At 50.0% G+C, this 16,029-nt stretch overlaps 2 protein-coding genes across 5 annotated transcripts in view; one reads left to right on the forward strand and one right to left on the reverse strand.

Moving 5' to 3' along the window:
- The window catches only part of ACSF2 (acyl-CoA synthetase family member 2), a 35,713-nt gene that overhangs the window by 11,837 nt on the left and 7,847 nt on the right, over window positions 1-16,029 (forward strand). For both annotated transcript variants that reach the window (XR_013776485.1, XM_079323312.1), the window contains exons 8-10: window positions 889-1,037; window positions 1,627-1,718; window positions 2,780-2,856. Coding sequence is in view for 1 of the 2 variants with exons in the window: in XM_079323312.1 (XP_079179438.1) it covers window positions 889-1,037; window positions 1,627-1,718; window positions 2,780-2,856 (318 nt within the window). In the remaining variant the exon portion in view is untranslated. The remainder of the gene's footprint in view (window positions 1-888; window positions 1,038-1,626; window positions 1,719-2,779; window positions 2,857-16,029) is intronic.
- Window positions 2,880-12,369, reverse strand: CHAD (chondroadherin). Of its 3 annotated transcripts, none has more exons than XM_079323319.1 (4): window positions 11,490-12,369; window positions 7,822-7,985; window positions 7,034-7,179; window positions 2,880-4,992 (listed from the first exon to the last, which is right to left on the reverse strand). In XM_079323319.1, the coding sequence occupies exons 1-3, from the start codon at window positions 12,267-12,269 to the stop codon at window positions 7,038-7,040; spliced, it is 1,086 nt and encodes a 361-aa protein (XP_079179445.1). In that variant the 5' UTR covers window positions 12,270-12,369; the 3' UTR covers window positions 2,880-4,992; window positions 7,034-7,037. The 3 variants fall into 3 exon arrangements, with proteins under 3 accessions (XP_079179445.1, XP_079179444.1, XP_079179443.1); XM_079323318.1 differs by having other exon boundaries at window positions 2,880-4,995; XM_079323317.1 differs by having other exon boundaries at window positions 2,880-5,000.

The following is a 16,029-nucleotide window of genomic DNA, read 5'->3' on the forward strand; positions in this document are numbered from 1 at the left end:
GGGTTTGGTGGGAACAGGGGTTGGGTTGGTCTCTGCTGCCACAGAGACCACGTGTGGAGAATGCTGGGGTTTGCTCTCTGCAAGGACAGGATGTTTTGCTGCAAATGACATTGAGGGATATTAATGCACTGCATTTTTGCATTTCAATGGAGTTCATTGATGTTTCATTTCAGTTTCATGTGAAGCTTTTTTTTAGGCAGAAAAAGCTATCTTTTTGTGGGGGAAAAACATGAAATTAATCACTTTTCATTTTGGTGAATACTCATTTCAAATAATTACAAGTCTCTGGATGTTAGCTTTGAATTCTGTTGAATGAAGTTTTAATTTGATTTACATGACTTCGTTTCATGTCATGTTTACAGTTTTATAACACTTATCAGGGTATGACCTCTCTATTTGTGGTTTCTTTTAAAAATTTTTAACGACAAATATTTTCTTTTGAAGTTCTGAAGTACTTATTTCCAACATATCAGCTTTGATCCAGAGAATAGATGAGTTGTTTCAATCAGTCTTCAGAGCCTTTGGTGATTATAAAAAAAAAAAAAAAAAAAAAAAAAGAATATCATGTGCCAAGTCCTGCATATTTTGTGCCTCTCACAGCATTCCCATTCATCTCTCTTGGCATATAATGTGTAAGCAATACCAGACCAAGGAGTCCAGCAAAGAGGAGACAAAATTACAGGATGAAATATTGACATAAAAAACCATCCCAAAGTGATTTTCATTAAAGGCAGGATGTGCCAGTTGCATTTTCACCTCACAGGATCACAGCGGGACATCAGATTTCCAGCCAAGTGGACCAGGAACAAATGTCTTTGCTGTTGGGCAGGGAGCTGGGCTGGACACTGGTGGGGTGTCCTCTCCTCACTGCTGTCTGGTTGATCCCAGGAGAGTCGCTGTGGGCTCCCTGCACCTCTCTACCACTGCCTGGCGTCGGTGGGAGGCTGCATGGTGATGGCTCTGCATGGCACCTCCTGCATCTTCTCATCGCCCAGCTTTGAGGGCAAGGCTGCGCTGGAGGCCGTGTCTCGAGAGAAGTGAGAGCCTGTTTTGCTGAGGAGCAGCTCTTGGCCTCGTGGCTCTGCTCCTTCCCTTGCCCCACCTGCCAGCACCTCGCTTGTGCTCTTCCTTCCCACAAAGGGAGAGGCAGATTTGCTGCTGCTCTCAATTAACAGGCACTTCAGGGACCACAGTCTGCCTGTCCAGCTGTGCTTGGGAGCGTGTCACCCTTCTGAAATAAGGGATCCTTCCTGTCACCAGAGGGCTTTGGCTGGGAAGCATAGTGGTGTCTTGGCTCTGTGGCTCTGTTTTCACATCTGAGCACCTGCCCTCCTTTTCCAAGTCCAGCTCTGCTGCTGGGATAGTTGTGTTTCCACATTGTTCCTCAAGTGTAGCTTGGGAAACAAAAGAGCTGTTGCTGGTTCTTCATCATACGTGTACATGTGTGTGTCTATTCTGTGCAGATGTATGTCTGTGTGTGCTGATGGGCAGCACCTCTGCTGTGCTGCTGCTCTGCAGCCCAGGATGGGACAGGATGGGATGGGACAGGATCTCAGGGATCTGAGCTGGGGCTGCCCCCAGTTTCCACCTCTGCAGCTTTGCCTTTTTTGTCCCTTCTTCCTCAAGATGCTCCTTCCTCCTTGGCACACCCACCATGTTCATAGACATGCTCTCCCAGCCTGACTTCGACTCCTATGACCTCTCAAGTCTCCGGGGAGGTAAGTCCCAGAACTCAAATGGAAAAATCCTGGGAACCAGGATATTCCTGGTTCCCTGCTGGGAGGCTGTATTTAGTTTTGTGAGCAAAAATCTCTTCTGGTGGGAAGAATTTGTTGCATGAGCCTTGTGTTTCCCCTGTTAATTTGATGCTACATTTTCTTTCCTTGGGGAATCCTTCCATTATTATGTATTTTAGGACTCCTTCATCTGAAGGCAGTGTAGGGAAGGACCTTTCTATTTTAGCTGCAAGGGGAGGTGTCAGGAATAGCCTGAATTTCCTCAACTCTTGTGTCTCCAACCACCACCGTGTGGCAGCAGATGCTTTCTGTGTCTCAGGCTAGTGCAGTCCCGAAAGCAGAGCCAAGCTCAGATTTCCTTCTCAGACATGAAGTTTCCTGCCTGTTTCTGAAATCATCAAACTCTGTTCTGGAGGGTGATACCATGTGCTGGAGCTTCCTCTCTTGTCACAGCCCACCTTGGAAACAGCTGGGCAGACCCCCAGTCCTTCTGAGGCAGCAACAGTGCAGAGAAGGTGGTGCTGGAGCATAAGGAAATATTTTAGCAGGTTACCTAATCATTTCTGCTATGTGCAAAATGATCCTGTTCCCCACCAAAGCCCATATATTACCCTGCTCTTTGGCTCTGTCATCCTAGGTTGGAACAGGTGGCAGTGGGATCTATCCTCTCCCAAAAGTGCTGCTCTGTGCAAGGCAAGAGGAAAGGGTTTTGGTTTTATGGGGATGATGGATGAGAGTGTTTGTCTCACTGTAAAACTGTGCCTCTTTCTGCTCTGAATCATGCCATTTTTGGAGAACTGTAGGTTGAATTAGGTTTGTGTGACAGAGTTTATTTTCTTGTTGGGGAAGGCAAATTGGCCTTGCTGCAGCCTTTGCTTCTAGAACAACTAGGACCTGTATAAAAAGGTTTAGAAAGTGTTTTAACAGGAACCAGTGTATCCCACAGGTCTTATCAGCATTAAATCTGGGAGTGCAGAGCCATTTGAGGGACCCCTCCTGGGAATAAATAGCTGGTTTCCAAGGTCTTTTCCTTTTTTTCCTAGGAATTATTGGAGGATCTCCTGCTCCCCCTGAAGTCATGAGGACAATTATGACCAAGATGCACATGCCAGAGGTTGTGGTGAGTGTGGTTTCTGTGACCAGAGCTGCAAGGGGTGTTTGTCATGGTGAGACAGTGAGTTTGGGTACCTCTGGCACCTGGCAGTCCTGGATCCTCTGAATCCTGCTGGGATCAGGCTGAAGGGGGAAGGCTCAGAGCACCTGGAAGGCAGAAGTGGGGGTTCTGCCTGGTTGCTGCTGAGGTGTCTGGGGGGAAAGCTTCTGAAGAAGACAAGGCATCACATTCAATGTCATTAAGTGAAATTCTGCTGCTCATTTCAAAACTTCCACTGACATTCAGTTGTACACCCTGCCAGTATTATGATGGCAGAGTGCTGGTTCATGATGTGGATGGATGCTTGTATTCCCCTTGTAGGGTTTCCTTCCCCATCCTGGATTTCCTGTAAAACCCCACTCTGTGATTTCTATCGTGTCTGAGTCAGGATGTGGGAATGGTGCCCTCCACATGTGCAGCACCAAATGCTGCAGTGCCAGCAGGGCAGTGTGTGCTGCTGTCCCACCCTGTCCCATCACCCTGAGCAAGAGCCACCAGCATGTGCTCGTGTTGGGGACAGGCCACCAGCCAGGGCCTCAGTGGCCCTCCAGGTGCCACATTTCCTAGGCATGTCCTGCATGGCTGAGCCAGAAAAAGGCTGTTTTGTTTTACCCTGAAGGAAATTAATTTGGTACCATGCTGCTTCCCAAGGCTGAGGAAGCAGCCAGTAGTGATGGATAAACATGTGGGTCTGGGAATCAGATTAGGCTGTTGTTGTTGGCAGACCCTGACTGCACCAGCACCAGGGTTTTACAGGGACACCTCTGTGCTCTGCCACAGACTAGGGGAATCCAGGGCATCTGTCCTGAAGCTGTCTTGGATGCAGCCAGGTTTTTTTCGCAGATATGATGCTCTTAATGCCAAGCTGAAAACACCAGGGACAGCCTTGGTGCTGCTGCTTGATCTCTGTCAGGTGACAGCTACCTATTTTTATAGTAAGTTGAGTTTGGCCTCACAAAATATTTTCAAGCATTACTGTGAGTGTTCAGGACTCATTAGGTGTCACATGTTCCTGTTTTGTAGCAAGAGAAATAATAAAACCCTCCAAACAGTTGTGCTGCCCATGGGATAAAGAGGATTAAATCTATATTTGTGCCACTGGTCTCATGTTACTCCTGATCCCTCCAGCCCTCAGACAGACACACAGAGACTAGTTGATTTCATCTTTGCAGCAAGAGCTTTATACAGAAGATGTACATAAGAAAATATACAATTCAATTTCTATATAGGAGGCAGAGGAGTTTTCATCCTCTTAAAGGTCATTTACACTGTTACAGAGGAATAAATAGACATATATTTATATAACTCCTTAGGATTAAAAAACATAGTTGAATTGCAACTGTGGCATTGTAATAGCTGTGACAATAAACCACAGTCATCCTGGTGTCCTGCTAGATCCTCTGGAGTAGGGGTGGGGAGGAGAGGAGGGGTGCCTGAGCCAACTGCACCGTGCCCACCTTCCCCTCTTGGACATCGTGGTGACCCCACAGAGCGGGAGGGAATCCAGGCTTCAGATGGCTCCAGGTCTGCAGGTTCCCAGTACTGCTTCCCTTAAAGGATTTCTGGCCAATTTGGGAGATTGCTGCCTCAGGGCCACCAGCTCTTGGTCACTGCTTCACCTGTCCCCTGAGCCCTGGCCTGCAGGGATCCCCTCTGTGGGAAGGCAGGGGAGTCTCTTTGTGTGGCTTGGGGCCAATTTTCCTCATCAAGCAGCTGGGGAGGGATGCTCCTGCCTTCCCATTTGCTCCCTCTCCTCTGGAATGGGACATACAGCACCCAGCTGGTTGATCAGGGGTGTGGGTTTTGTTTCTTCTGGTAAAGATGTGTCCTACTGGCAGGATCTAGCTTGGTTTGTCTTAGTATGGTCATGCATGGTTTGGTTTTTAAAAACGCCTCTTGTAAAATACATAGATGTTGGAAAAGAGTGAGAAGGTGGATTCCATCCTTGTGATCAGCAGAGAAGCAGGGGTTTGGAGGAGGCTGCAGGTGTTCAGATAGATGAGAAGTGTTTCCTGAAGGCAGGAGAAGCTCGAGGAAGGACTCAGAAGTCAGTAGTTTCTGATGGTTGAAGTGACCAGTCACCAGGACGGGCCATGCTGGAGCCTGCTAGCCTTAAAAAAGAGAAAAGGCCACAGCTTTAAGGGGAGTTTTCTAGCAGAGCAGTCAGCTTGTAACATCTGTGTATTTCTAAATCAGTGGATGAAGCCCACACTTGAACATGGAGTCAAGGAGCTGTTACAAACTCCCCACAGCAGAGGAAATTTTCAGCAGTAGTGGACAATTCTGATGCCCTGGTTCTGAAAATCCAGGGCAGGTGTATTTTAGAAACTACCAAGCAGCTTTTCATCTTAAATATAGCCAGTGACCCAAGTCAGTTCTCATCCCTGAGTTACAGACCCCTGTATCTGACACCTGCCTGGCTCTCAAGAGGTGCCTGATGAAGTCAGAGGTACTTTCATAAAATTCATTAAAGTACTTCACCACACTGCAGTGCATTTGAGTACCTGTATTTTGGCACTGACACTTGAAGGGACTGAGTTTTGCCTTCTGCAAGACTGGAATAAATAGTTTCCTATTTCATTAGCACTTGTAAACCTGTTTGAGAGAGCTGGATATAAAGTGCTGCAGAAAAAAACCAGGAATTATTGTCATGGTTTTCTTACTCTCACCATGGAGGAGTAAACTGGGATTGAGTTCAGGACAGGGAAAGAAGATTAAGAAGGGTCAGACCTCTAAACAAACTATGTTTAAGTGCTGTGGTTTAGAACACTGAAATTTTTCCATGCTTAGAGCAGAACTTTTCCTGCCCTGTATGGAATGACTGGTATTTCCATCTCTAATCCATAAAACCCTCTGGCACTACAAGAGAAATAACCACTTTAGAAAGGCATAGAGCAGCTGGCATTTTGGTCATAAATTTCCTTTCTCCATCCTGTTGTGCATATCCTTAGTGAAATGGAGATCAAGTGGCCATAACGTGGCACAATGACCATCTCTGTTCATACAACGCTGTGCAGGAACACTGCACCTTCCTGAAACAATGAGCAAAGGTCCCTTTCCCAAGAGCTTACAAACTTGCAGGCTCATTCAAAGCCCTCTGGAATCTTTACAAACTTCAGGCCTATTCCTGGGATGGGGAAAAAGTAAAATGCTTGGGGTGGAGTGATGACAGTTGTAGCTTTTTGCTCCTCTGCAGGGTGAATTTAATAGCCCTGGTGGTTTCCAGCTGTGGAAGGTGTCTGTGTGATCTGCTTTCACAGTTGGTGTTTGCCTTGGTAGCTGTCAGCAAAAGCTCATGGCTGGAAGGGAAGACTTCATCTCTGAATCACCTCCTGGCCCAGGACACCTTACCCAAAGAATATTTGCTGTCTTGAACCTCCCTTCTCTGGGATACTCATTTGAAGGCAACAGTCATTGTTTTTAAATACCTGACTGTCTTGGAGGGAATTGTAGCTGCAGCAAGGGAAGTGCTGCTCCTTATGGAAGATATCTACTTTCCTATGGGCTGGGCTGTCTGGGGCAAGCCTTTCCAGCAATTCCCTGCCCTGGATTTCACACCAGACCTGGAGGACCTTAGTAGGGCAAAGGGCTGAGCATCTCCAGTGTTTAGAAAAGTAAAGATTGTGTGGTCCCACCTCAGGGTAAGAGTTGGCTAAACCCACCATTGTTTTGATATATGGTGTTTGTTCCCTTTGCACAACAATTACATCTTGACTTGATATGGGGCTTTGGTGTTAGGTCAGGGTGCATGTCACCATAGTGCCTGAAGCATGATTGAGGCTTAAACCCTGTTACAGTGTGGGGCTTTTGGCTTTTTCCCTAATGTACAATGATTGCTACAAAAAGAGACAAAATTTTTCCTATGTTGCAATAGAAGCTCTGAAGATTTCAAAGCTATTCTGCGTGTATTTTCAGGATCCTTATTTCCCTATTTTACATGTATTTATTTAGCCCTTCCTTTCTGCCCCAGGCCTGTCTTTAGCCCTGTGTTTGTGACTCCATCCCTGATGCTCCGGGCAGGTTCCCTGGGAGCTCACGGAGCCAGGAGCAGCTCTGAGCACACCCATCTGTGAGTGGATGGGGCTGCTCCGAGCCAAACCCTGGTGCCATTCAGGACTGATGTGCCTACATGGGAACACCTTACACGTTCAGTGGCGGCTCCCCTTCCTGGACCTCTTGGAGGGCAGCCTGCAGGCACGGAGAGCCGGGCTGTCCCTGATGGGCTGGCCCCGCAGCTGGGCGGGCGTGGAGCACGAATCCTCCGCACGGGTGCGGTTACCTTTGAGCCACCTGGGACACAGGGAGGAAGAGAGGAGCTTCAGAAAGGGGCAAACCAGAGGGCAGGGTGGGGAGAGAGTGACCGGCAGGGTGGGGAGAGAGTGACCGGCAGGGTGGGGAGAGAGTGACCGGCAGGGTGGGGAGAGAGCGACCGGCAGAACGGGGAGAGAGCGACCAGCAGGATGGGGAGAGAGTGACCGGCAGGATGGGGAGAGAGTGACCGGCAGAACGGGGAGAGAGCGACCAGCAGGGTGGGGAGAAAGTGTCCAGCATTGTGGGGAGAGAGTGACCGGCAGAACGGGGAGAGAGTGACCGGCAGAACGGGGAGAGAGCGACCAGCAGGGTGGGAAGAGAGTGACCGGCAGGGTGGGGAGAGAGTGACCGGCAGGGTGGGGAAAGAGTGACCGGCAGAATGGGGAGAGAGTGACCGGCAGGATGGGGAAAGAGTGACCGGCAGGACGGGGAGAGAGTGACCGGCAGGATGGGGAGAGAGTGACCGGCAGGGTGGGGAGAGAGTGACCAGCAGGGTGGGGAGAGAGTGACCGGCAGGACGGGGAGAGAGTGACCGGCAGGGTGGGGAGAGAGTGACCGGCAGGATGGGGAGAGAGTGACCAGCAGTGTCCTGGCACAGCTCGGGGTGTGACAGTGCCCTACTTGTGCAGAGGTGCCAGCTGGCAGCTGCAGTGCCAGGGGTTTCTGGAGATGGTCAGCGTCTCCATTTTGTCAAAAGGGAAGTTTCTGGGCAGCTGGGTGAGCCGGTTGTTCTCCAGGTGGGCAGTTTTCAGCGCGGTCACACCGGCAAACGCGTTGTCTGCAAACTGAAGCACAAAGGTTCTGGTGAGGAATGGGGACTCCAAGCCTCTGTTCCACACTTTATGTCGTGAGAACAAGGCACTGGGATGTGTTCCTGGAGAAGCTGTGATGTGCCATCCCTGGAAGTGTTCAAGGCTAGGCTGGACAGGGTAGGAGCAGCCTGGTGTCCTTGCCCCACGTCAGAGGGATTTGGAAAGGGATGATCTTTAATGCCCCTTCCAACCCAGGCCATTCTGTCACTGTGTGAAGCACAGAGAGAGCAAGAGAAGAAGGTGTGAGCAGAGAGCTGGCTTGCTGGAAGCTCTGTACACTTGGGAGGCAGCAGGCTGGTGGGCTCGTGGGTGATGGAAACCTACATCCCAAATCCATGTGGGGCTCTCTTTGCGACCACAACCCTAAATAAATTGCAGTCTGGCAACTCTTTTTATTTTTGAGCTACTCTTCTCCCTTCTAAATGAAGATATTTTCTGGTATATTCCTTTCTAAGGCTGGAAATCCTCCCAAGGCCTGTTGCCTTGCCTATCCTGGAGTGACTGCAGGAGTGTTTGTGGCCTCTGAAGGGGCTGTAGACTTTGGCAGTGCCTGGGGGCCCTGAGTGGAAAGTTACACTTGGCATCTGAGCAATGTAGAAATACAGGCAGGTTTCCAGCACCTCACCCTCCTCCTTTTTTTCTCATTTCCAGCAGTTTTTGGTTTTTTTTGTAAGGGATGCTGTAAAATTTGTTTTTTCTTGGTTGACAGGGAGCTTTAAGGTAGAGCCTCCCTTAAGAACGCTGCCAAAAAACATGAGAGGCTGTAGACCCAACTCTGCAGCCCTCTCATCTCTTCCCTGAGGCCTCATCCCTGACATTTTTCATCTCAAGTTGGAAAGTTATTGAAAGCAAACCCCTCAGCAGAAACTTGCATGGCAATGATGGGTTAGAGAGGGGCTCCCTGACAAAGCACAAAGCTCTTCTTGGCCATGACAAACCATTTCTGCCCCCTCTCAAAGCAGAGGGAAAGCTTTCTCCAAAGGCTGGTGAGGACACCAGATCTTCCCAAAGCCTGCCAGCCCCAGGAGCTGTGCTCCCATTTCTGAAAAGAGCCTTGCACTTCTCGTGGACCAGCAGGGCGTGTTCATGCTCTCTAAGCTGAAAAGCTTGACAGAGGCACTATTTTAAGCTGTGAACTTTTGTCATTTTCCAAATTAAGCGTGGCTGGATGGGATTAGAGCTTAGCTAGGAGACTCCCAGATCCCTGTAGCTGTTGGACACTCAGCATTGCTGACCTCCTCCTTCCAAAACGGAGCTGACCTGGGGAGGCTGGGCTGTGCTGATAGCAGAGCTGCTCTGAGGGATGCTGGCACGCTGTGCAGAGGGAGGGAGGGAGGGTTGGACAGTGGTGTTACTGTCTCAGCTGCTCATTCCTCTCCCAGCCCCATGAGAAGAGTCCACATCTGCTGCTAACAGCTGCTGAGCTGCCTGCCAGACCGTGTCTTTGGGAAGAAAAGGGTGATTTTTATCCCTTATTTAGATGGAGGATTACTGCTGTTCAGTTATTTTACACTGAATGTGCAGACAGGGGTCTCATGTTGGGGTGCAAGGAGGGTCCTGGCCTGTGCAACACAGCCCTGTGGGGTCTGGTGTGGCTCTGTGATGCTGGGGAATGGGAGCTCTGTGCTGGAGCCCAAGGGCTGCCCTTCCTTTTGCTCAAATGTAATTCAGGCTGGGGTAGAACTGTGTGGGTTTATACTTGATCAGCTCAAAAACCTTGCAGCCATGCAGGGAAGAGCTGAGGACAGCATGTTTGTGAAGGAGAAAGGGCTGCAGTCAGGATGCACTTAGAGCATTTGACTGTGATTTCCTGGATCATGCAGCCTCTGTGATTAGAGGTCTCTTAGCAGTGCAAAGTTCACACGTGGGCTGTTTGGGTTATGAGGCCTTTGAGGATTTGAAGGGAAAATGCTGAGCTGGAAGCTTTGTATTTGGAAGCTCTAAAGCTGCAGAAGCCACCCCTATTAGTGCTGATCCTATAAACTGATGTCCTGTTGGGCTGCTGGGGAGGAAAGGAGGCACTGGCTGCACAAGAGCCTTTTAAATTTCTGTTCATGTGTGGTCATGTGGTCACTGTGGAAAAAAAAAAAAAAAGTATTTTTTTGCTAGCTAGAATTGTTAACCATTACTTCTTGGCCAAACCAAAGATGTTTATTTCCCTAGAAGACCCTAGAGTCTATTTTCTTCAACATTGATATCTCTAGCTGGTACAACATTCTGCTGTAATATTTGACTGAAGTGCTGTCACAGCCTGTCTAAGGTCTTGCTAGTAAGGTCAATAGATCCTTTTCAAGTGTTAAATTTGCTCAGTCCCATATTGAGGTTAATGCTTAGAGTTGACAAGGGCTTAAACACTGAAGTATTACTGAACTGGTTTAGTTTGTGTTGTAATTCCAGTTTTTGAGGTTTTTGGGATGCTACATCCCTTTGAAAGCTCTGGCTTGATGCATTTCTTGTAACTTTCATGTGATCTGCTCATCCCTGTGAGACTGTCTGTGAAGAAATTATCTTTTTCATCACATCTTCCTGTATGTGGTGGGTGGCTTTGCCATGCAGTCCCAGCCTGCCTCACCTGGATGCTCTTTGAGCTTCCTGGCAAAGCATCATCCCAGAGAGAGCTGTTCTGTTCTGCCTGCAGCACCCTCCCCATCAGCCATGGGGGACCCACTCAGGATGCTGTGCTGGGTTCTGCAGCACTGCCTGGCTTGTCAAAGGTCCTGACACAAGTGATTCCCTGAGCGTGATGCTCCTGCCAGTGGATCCTGCTTTCTCACAGAAAAAGGAGGAGGTTGTTTTGCCCTTCAGGATACCTGAATGTCCCTCCTCTCCTGCAGTGGGAACAGGGCTCCTTTGTAAGATGCTGGGAGAGTTCCTTCTGAGAGAGCATCAATAAACAAACCTCTCTTTGTAACGTGTCGGGTTGGGAGGCAGTGGGGAGGTGAAGGTCTGTACCCCTACCTGTCTGCAAGGCAGGGGTAAGAAACCAGGACTATCCACAGCCCCTCCAAGGAGTCTCCCTCCTACCTAGAGCAGGTACCTGGACTGAGCAAAGGAGGCAGAGCAGTTCAGCTCTGCAAGGTGGAAGTGCCCTCCACTACAAGGGACATGCTCACCTCTCATCCCTCACCTTGTTTCTGGGAGTATGGAAGGTTCCTAATGGTCCTGGAGCATCCCAGGTAACCTTTCTTGGTGTCTGGTGTCACCTCCAGCTTGGGAGGGAATGCCTTGCATCCATCCAGAGGGCTTAATCAGTTGCAGATGATTTGGTTTTGCATAGATAAATCAGCAGAGGGGTGGGGTGCACTCTCTCATCCCTCACTTGAGCCAGGTCGGGGTGTGGTCAGTGCCTGCCTGCAAACCTGCATCTCCCCCCTCCTCTGCAAGGGAGGGATGGCAAACCAAGAGCTTTGCAAAGGGGAAGAAAAAACCAAGCTCCATGTTTCTGATCTGGAGCAAGTGGAAGCAGAAAGGACTCACCTTCTTGAGTTTCATGTTGTCCAGGTGGAGCGTCTGCAGGTATCGCCCGAAGGACTGGAAGGCGTTGTCAGGGATGACCTCAATGGGGTTATGAGAAAGCTTCAGCTCCTCCAGCACTCTCAGCTTACTCATTGCATTCACAGGGTAGCTGCTCAGCTGGTTCTTGTCCAGGTGGAGGACAGCAAGGTTCTCTACATCCTCCGTGGCCCCAGGCAGGAGGTTGGTGAGGGAGTTGTCAGAGAGGAAGAGCCAACGCAGATCTTTAGCCCCACTGAAGACCCCCGGTTTCAGCTCCCGGATTTTATTGCTGCCCAAGTGCAGGATGAAGAGGTTGACAAGAGGGGAGAGGAGCCCTTTGGGAAGGTCTGGGATCTTGTTCTTGTCCAGGTACAGGTAGGTGAGATCAGAGAGGTCGTTGAAGGCTCCTGGCTTTATGACACTGATCTGGTTGTCGGAGAGGTAGAGGTAGACCAGGCTCTTGAGGCCGCGGAAGGCTCCGCTGGAGATCTCCCTGATGCGGGAGCTCTGCAGGTGCAGGGACACCAGATTCTTCATGTCTCGGAAGCCGTTGGTGGGCAGCACGGGGAAGTTGTTCCTCTGCAGGTTGAGCAGCCGTGTCTGCTCGGGCACCTTGGGGATCCTCTTCAGCCCCGCGTTGTCGCAGATGACGTGCTGCAGCTCGCCGCCGTGGCAGTGGCAGCTGGGGGGACATGCCTGCATGGTGGGGACAAGGCATGCCAGCAGGCTGAGGACACCCAGGAGGAAGCCTGAGCCATTCATGGTCAGATCTGGAATTAAGTGTGGTGGGAAGAGAAGCGGGAGGAGGAGAGTGATGGGTGGGGGAAAGAGAGAGAGAGTAACCGGGTTTGCAGCATACTGAACACAGCCCTATTTATAATGTTATTAAAAAGCAAAATCCCTTCCCACAAACCACAGGCAGCAGCCAGTTGGAAACAACTGGCTTTGGGAACTTACTGTGAGCTTAACCCCTTGGCACCAGGCAGAGGAGTGTCCACGGCCCTTCCTGGCCCTGCTGCTGAGCAATGTGCAGAGTTTTCATCTCTGGAGGAAAATGGGAGGCAAATACTCAGGAAGGACCAATGCAGACCTGCTCTGTGGAGAACCCCCTGAGCAGGGCCCAGATTCATCTGCAATGGGGGAAAACAGCCTGTCCTGGTTGAACAGCAGAGCAGGGAGCACTGCTGAGCTCCACAGCCACCTCCTGCTGGAGCTTCCAGAGGCTCTGGGGTTCTCTTCAGCCTCAGGTGGTTTGGGGAGAAGCACCTGGTCCTCAGAGAGGAAGGGTCCTGGTGGGGGTGGGGTGCTGTTTTTCACTGATTCAAGAGGAGTTTGCCTAAACAGGGATAAGAGAAGGTGAGAGTGCTGCTTTTGGGGTCATGCCAAAAGCCAAAAGCCCTGCAGTTGCTCCTGTAATGCAAAATTTTGGTTGAACACTTCCAGATCTAAGCTGCATTGAAGAGCTGGCCAAGAAAGGGAGCACAGAGACAGTCTTAATTTCTACTGTGTCTTTTCTTATGAACAGGTGAGGATAATATGGCCTTCCAACAAGGAATGGGGCAGCATCAGTGCTGCAGGGAAGTGGTGGGACAGAGGCTGGGGAATATGAAATGCCAGGCTGTGGTGTGGAGGCCAGTGCAATGCCTGTGCCTTTCAAGGCACAGTTGTGGAAAGGGAAAATTATTGGTAAAGGGATGGAGAGGTAGCAAAGCAACACAAATCACTGCTGGATCTGGGAGTGGCATCTGCCTTGGGGTGATGGTGGGAAAGGTGAATTAACACCACCAGAGATGTCCCCTGCTCTCCCAATAAAGAAGGCTAAAGCAAAGCAGTTAAAAGCCCCAGCGCCTGCTTGTGTGAGTGTGAAGAGAGTGATCCAGGGGTTGTGGGCTGGGGTTTGGAACTGGAACATTTTGAACTGATTTCCAGCCAGTCCCTGGCTGCAGCAAACAGCCGAGCTGCGAGCACATAACTCTGAGTTTGTTGAGCTGGGGGCTGGCTGCAGAGCCCAGCGGAGCCTGTGCAGGGCTCCAGAAAGGGAGGAAATCCAAGGGCTGACTTAGGACACAGACTGGCTCATTCACGGAGATTTCTGGGTTTTTCCATTGTTGCAGGAGGAATCAGCAGGCGCCAGGAGCGCTCCGGACCGCGTTATGCAAGGGGCTGGCAGGCTGCTCTGCTCTGCTCAGCAGCTGTCAGGCTGAGCAGAGAGTGCTCTGCAGGGCTCAGCTGGGGCACAGAACAGGCTCTGGGCTGGCAGTGTGGCTCTGGAGAGCTTGTGGCTGGACAGTGATGTAATGTGGGACCTTGGTGCAAAGCAGGTCATGCCAGGTGTCGGTGTTTGTGAGCCCTGAGGTGTCAGCCCTGTTGACACAGAGCTGCTCACCTCAGCACCACGAGCTTCTCACCTCTGCAGAGATGCTCTGACCTTGGCAGCTCCAGCCTGCTGTGGAGGGACCTCCTGGTTAATATAGGATTTGAAACTCTGGTCAAAAAAATGGTGTTTTGGCTTATACCTGGTTTAGCAGGCACCACAATGCATTTTCTTTTCTCTCTGGAGAAGCTCTTTGAGTGCCTTGATCAGGATCTTTGAGGCAGACAAAACCTTCTGTGTTTTCCTTCTTTGCCTCTTCAGTTTGCTGTTCCATTATTCTGAGAGTGCCCCTGAGTGTGCACTGCTCATAAAGCTCAGGCAGGGAGCTGGGTGAATGATTGGAAAAGAAAAAAAATCACTTTTAAAGTATCACTTTCTATCTACCAATTGATTTTAGTTTTTTCTCTCTGAGCAGGTTCAACCGCTTTAATTTTCACTGTAATCATTTGATTAACAATTCCTGCAGTTACATTACTATGTGCAAGAGGAACTGGTGGGTGATATTTAAAACTCTGCCTGTTTCTGCTGGGCACTGGATCTGTGCTCCTTCCCTGAGAGTCTAGTATTTGGATTTTCTACCCCCTTGCAAAACAAAAATCATCTAACAGCTTATTGCTTCTGCAGAGATTTTGGGCAGTGTGGGTCAGGTTGGAGCAAAAGCTGGTGAGGGCCTTATAAACCCCATCCATAAATACATCCTAGCCATGTGTATTTCTGGAACAAGACCCTTTTCAAAGGTTAAACTGCTCAAACCTCCTCTTTCTTCCTCTCAGGATAAGATTCCCTTTCTTTTACCCTGTATCAGTTTGCTGTCTGAGACTGCAGGTCTGGGGGGACAGAGACACTGTCCCTGCAGGGATGTGTGTGCTGTGGCTGTGGACACCAGTGAGACCTGAGCTTCCTTGTGGAAATGCTGGGACACAGCTGCCACGATGCTGCTGTGAGGTGGGAAGCTGTCCCCCACCAGTCCTGAGCCTGCAGTAGAGTTTAGGTGGATGCCAGGTTATTATTGGTGTCACAATGGGAAAAGGTGTCTGCTCCTCAGCTCCATTTCTCCAGACACAAATGGTGGATAAAAGGAAGCTCTTTCCATTAGTATTTTTTGATTTCCTGCCTCGGTGAGCACATTCCTGTGGTGGGAGCTGTTTGGGCTCTGCTGCAGCTGGCACCTCTCTGCTGGCTGTTTGTGTTTTGAGCTGCTTGCTGGACGGCTCTGCTCTCCCCATGCCAGGTTTTGCAGCCCTCATCTGGCCAGCAAATGTCCAGCCATCCTCAAAAAAGCCTGCCTGGGTCTCACCTGTGGTGGTTTGCAGTCTGCAGGTGACAATGGAGCAGTGTCAGTGTCCCTGTGCTGTGGTCATGGGGACCTGGGTCCTGGCCAGCTCCTACCTCACACATCCCCTGGGACCAGCACTGCAAGGACATTGCAGAAGAGGCAGGATTATCCTGCCACCCTCTCCTTCTTAATTGATTAACAGTTCTGCAAACATTCCTGGTGATTTGCAGATGCTGGACTCCCCTCCTCTCCTTCCCAGAGGCATTGTGGGCTAAGCAAATAAATGCAGTTTTTGAAGCAGTATAAATATAGATTTGGGGTGCTTCTTTGATGTTGCAGGTCTGAAGTAGTTTGGTACAATGCTGGAGATGGTCTTTTCTATGTTTTATCTTAATTTTAGTATGAAGAGTTCTGGCATCTCAAGACAGCTCCATAGTTATAATAGTCCTTTGCTCTTTTCAGCCTGATTCTGTAGCTTTTAGGGGCTCCAGATCTGGTTTCATGTTACAGTGCAGACTTGCAATCACCTTCTTGGAGTGGCAGCAGTGCAGCTGCCTTGGGGTGCAGCTCTCCTCATTTTGGCTGAGGGTGGGGGCTCAGGCAGCTTCTGGGGGTGTCCTGGGGTGCCCCAGCTCTTATGGAGCTGAGCCCCTGGCACTGGTGCTGGGTTGGGAGCAGGGTGAGAGAAGGTGCAAGTTCTGCAGTGCCCCATGGGTTTGTCCCAAGAGCAGAGGACACTCCAGGCAGAGTTGGAGGAGCAGTGGTGGGTGGGCAGAGGGGAGTCCCAGAGGCTTTCCTGTCCCAGCAGTGGCATGCAGGGCTCTGTGTCCACACTTGAGTTGCCATTTTTATTTAAAATCCTTGAAGGATCC

This window comes from Erithacus rubecula (assembly GCF_903797595.1).
Source record: "Erithacus rubecula genome assembly, chromosome: 20".
In the NCBI taxonomy this organism is placed as follows: domain Eukaryota; kingdom Metazoa; phylum Chordata; class Aves; order Passeriformes; family Muscicapidae; genus Erithacus; species Erithacus rubecula.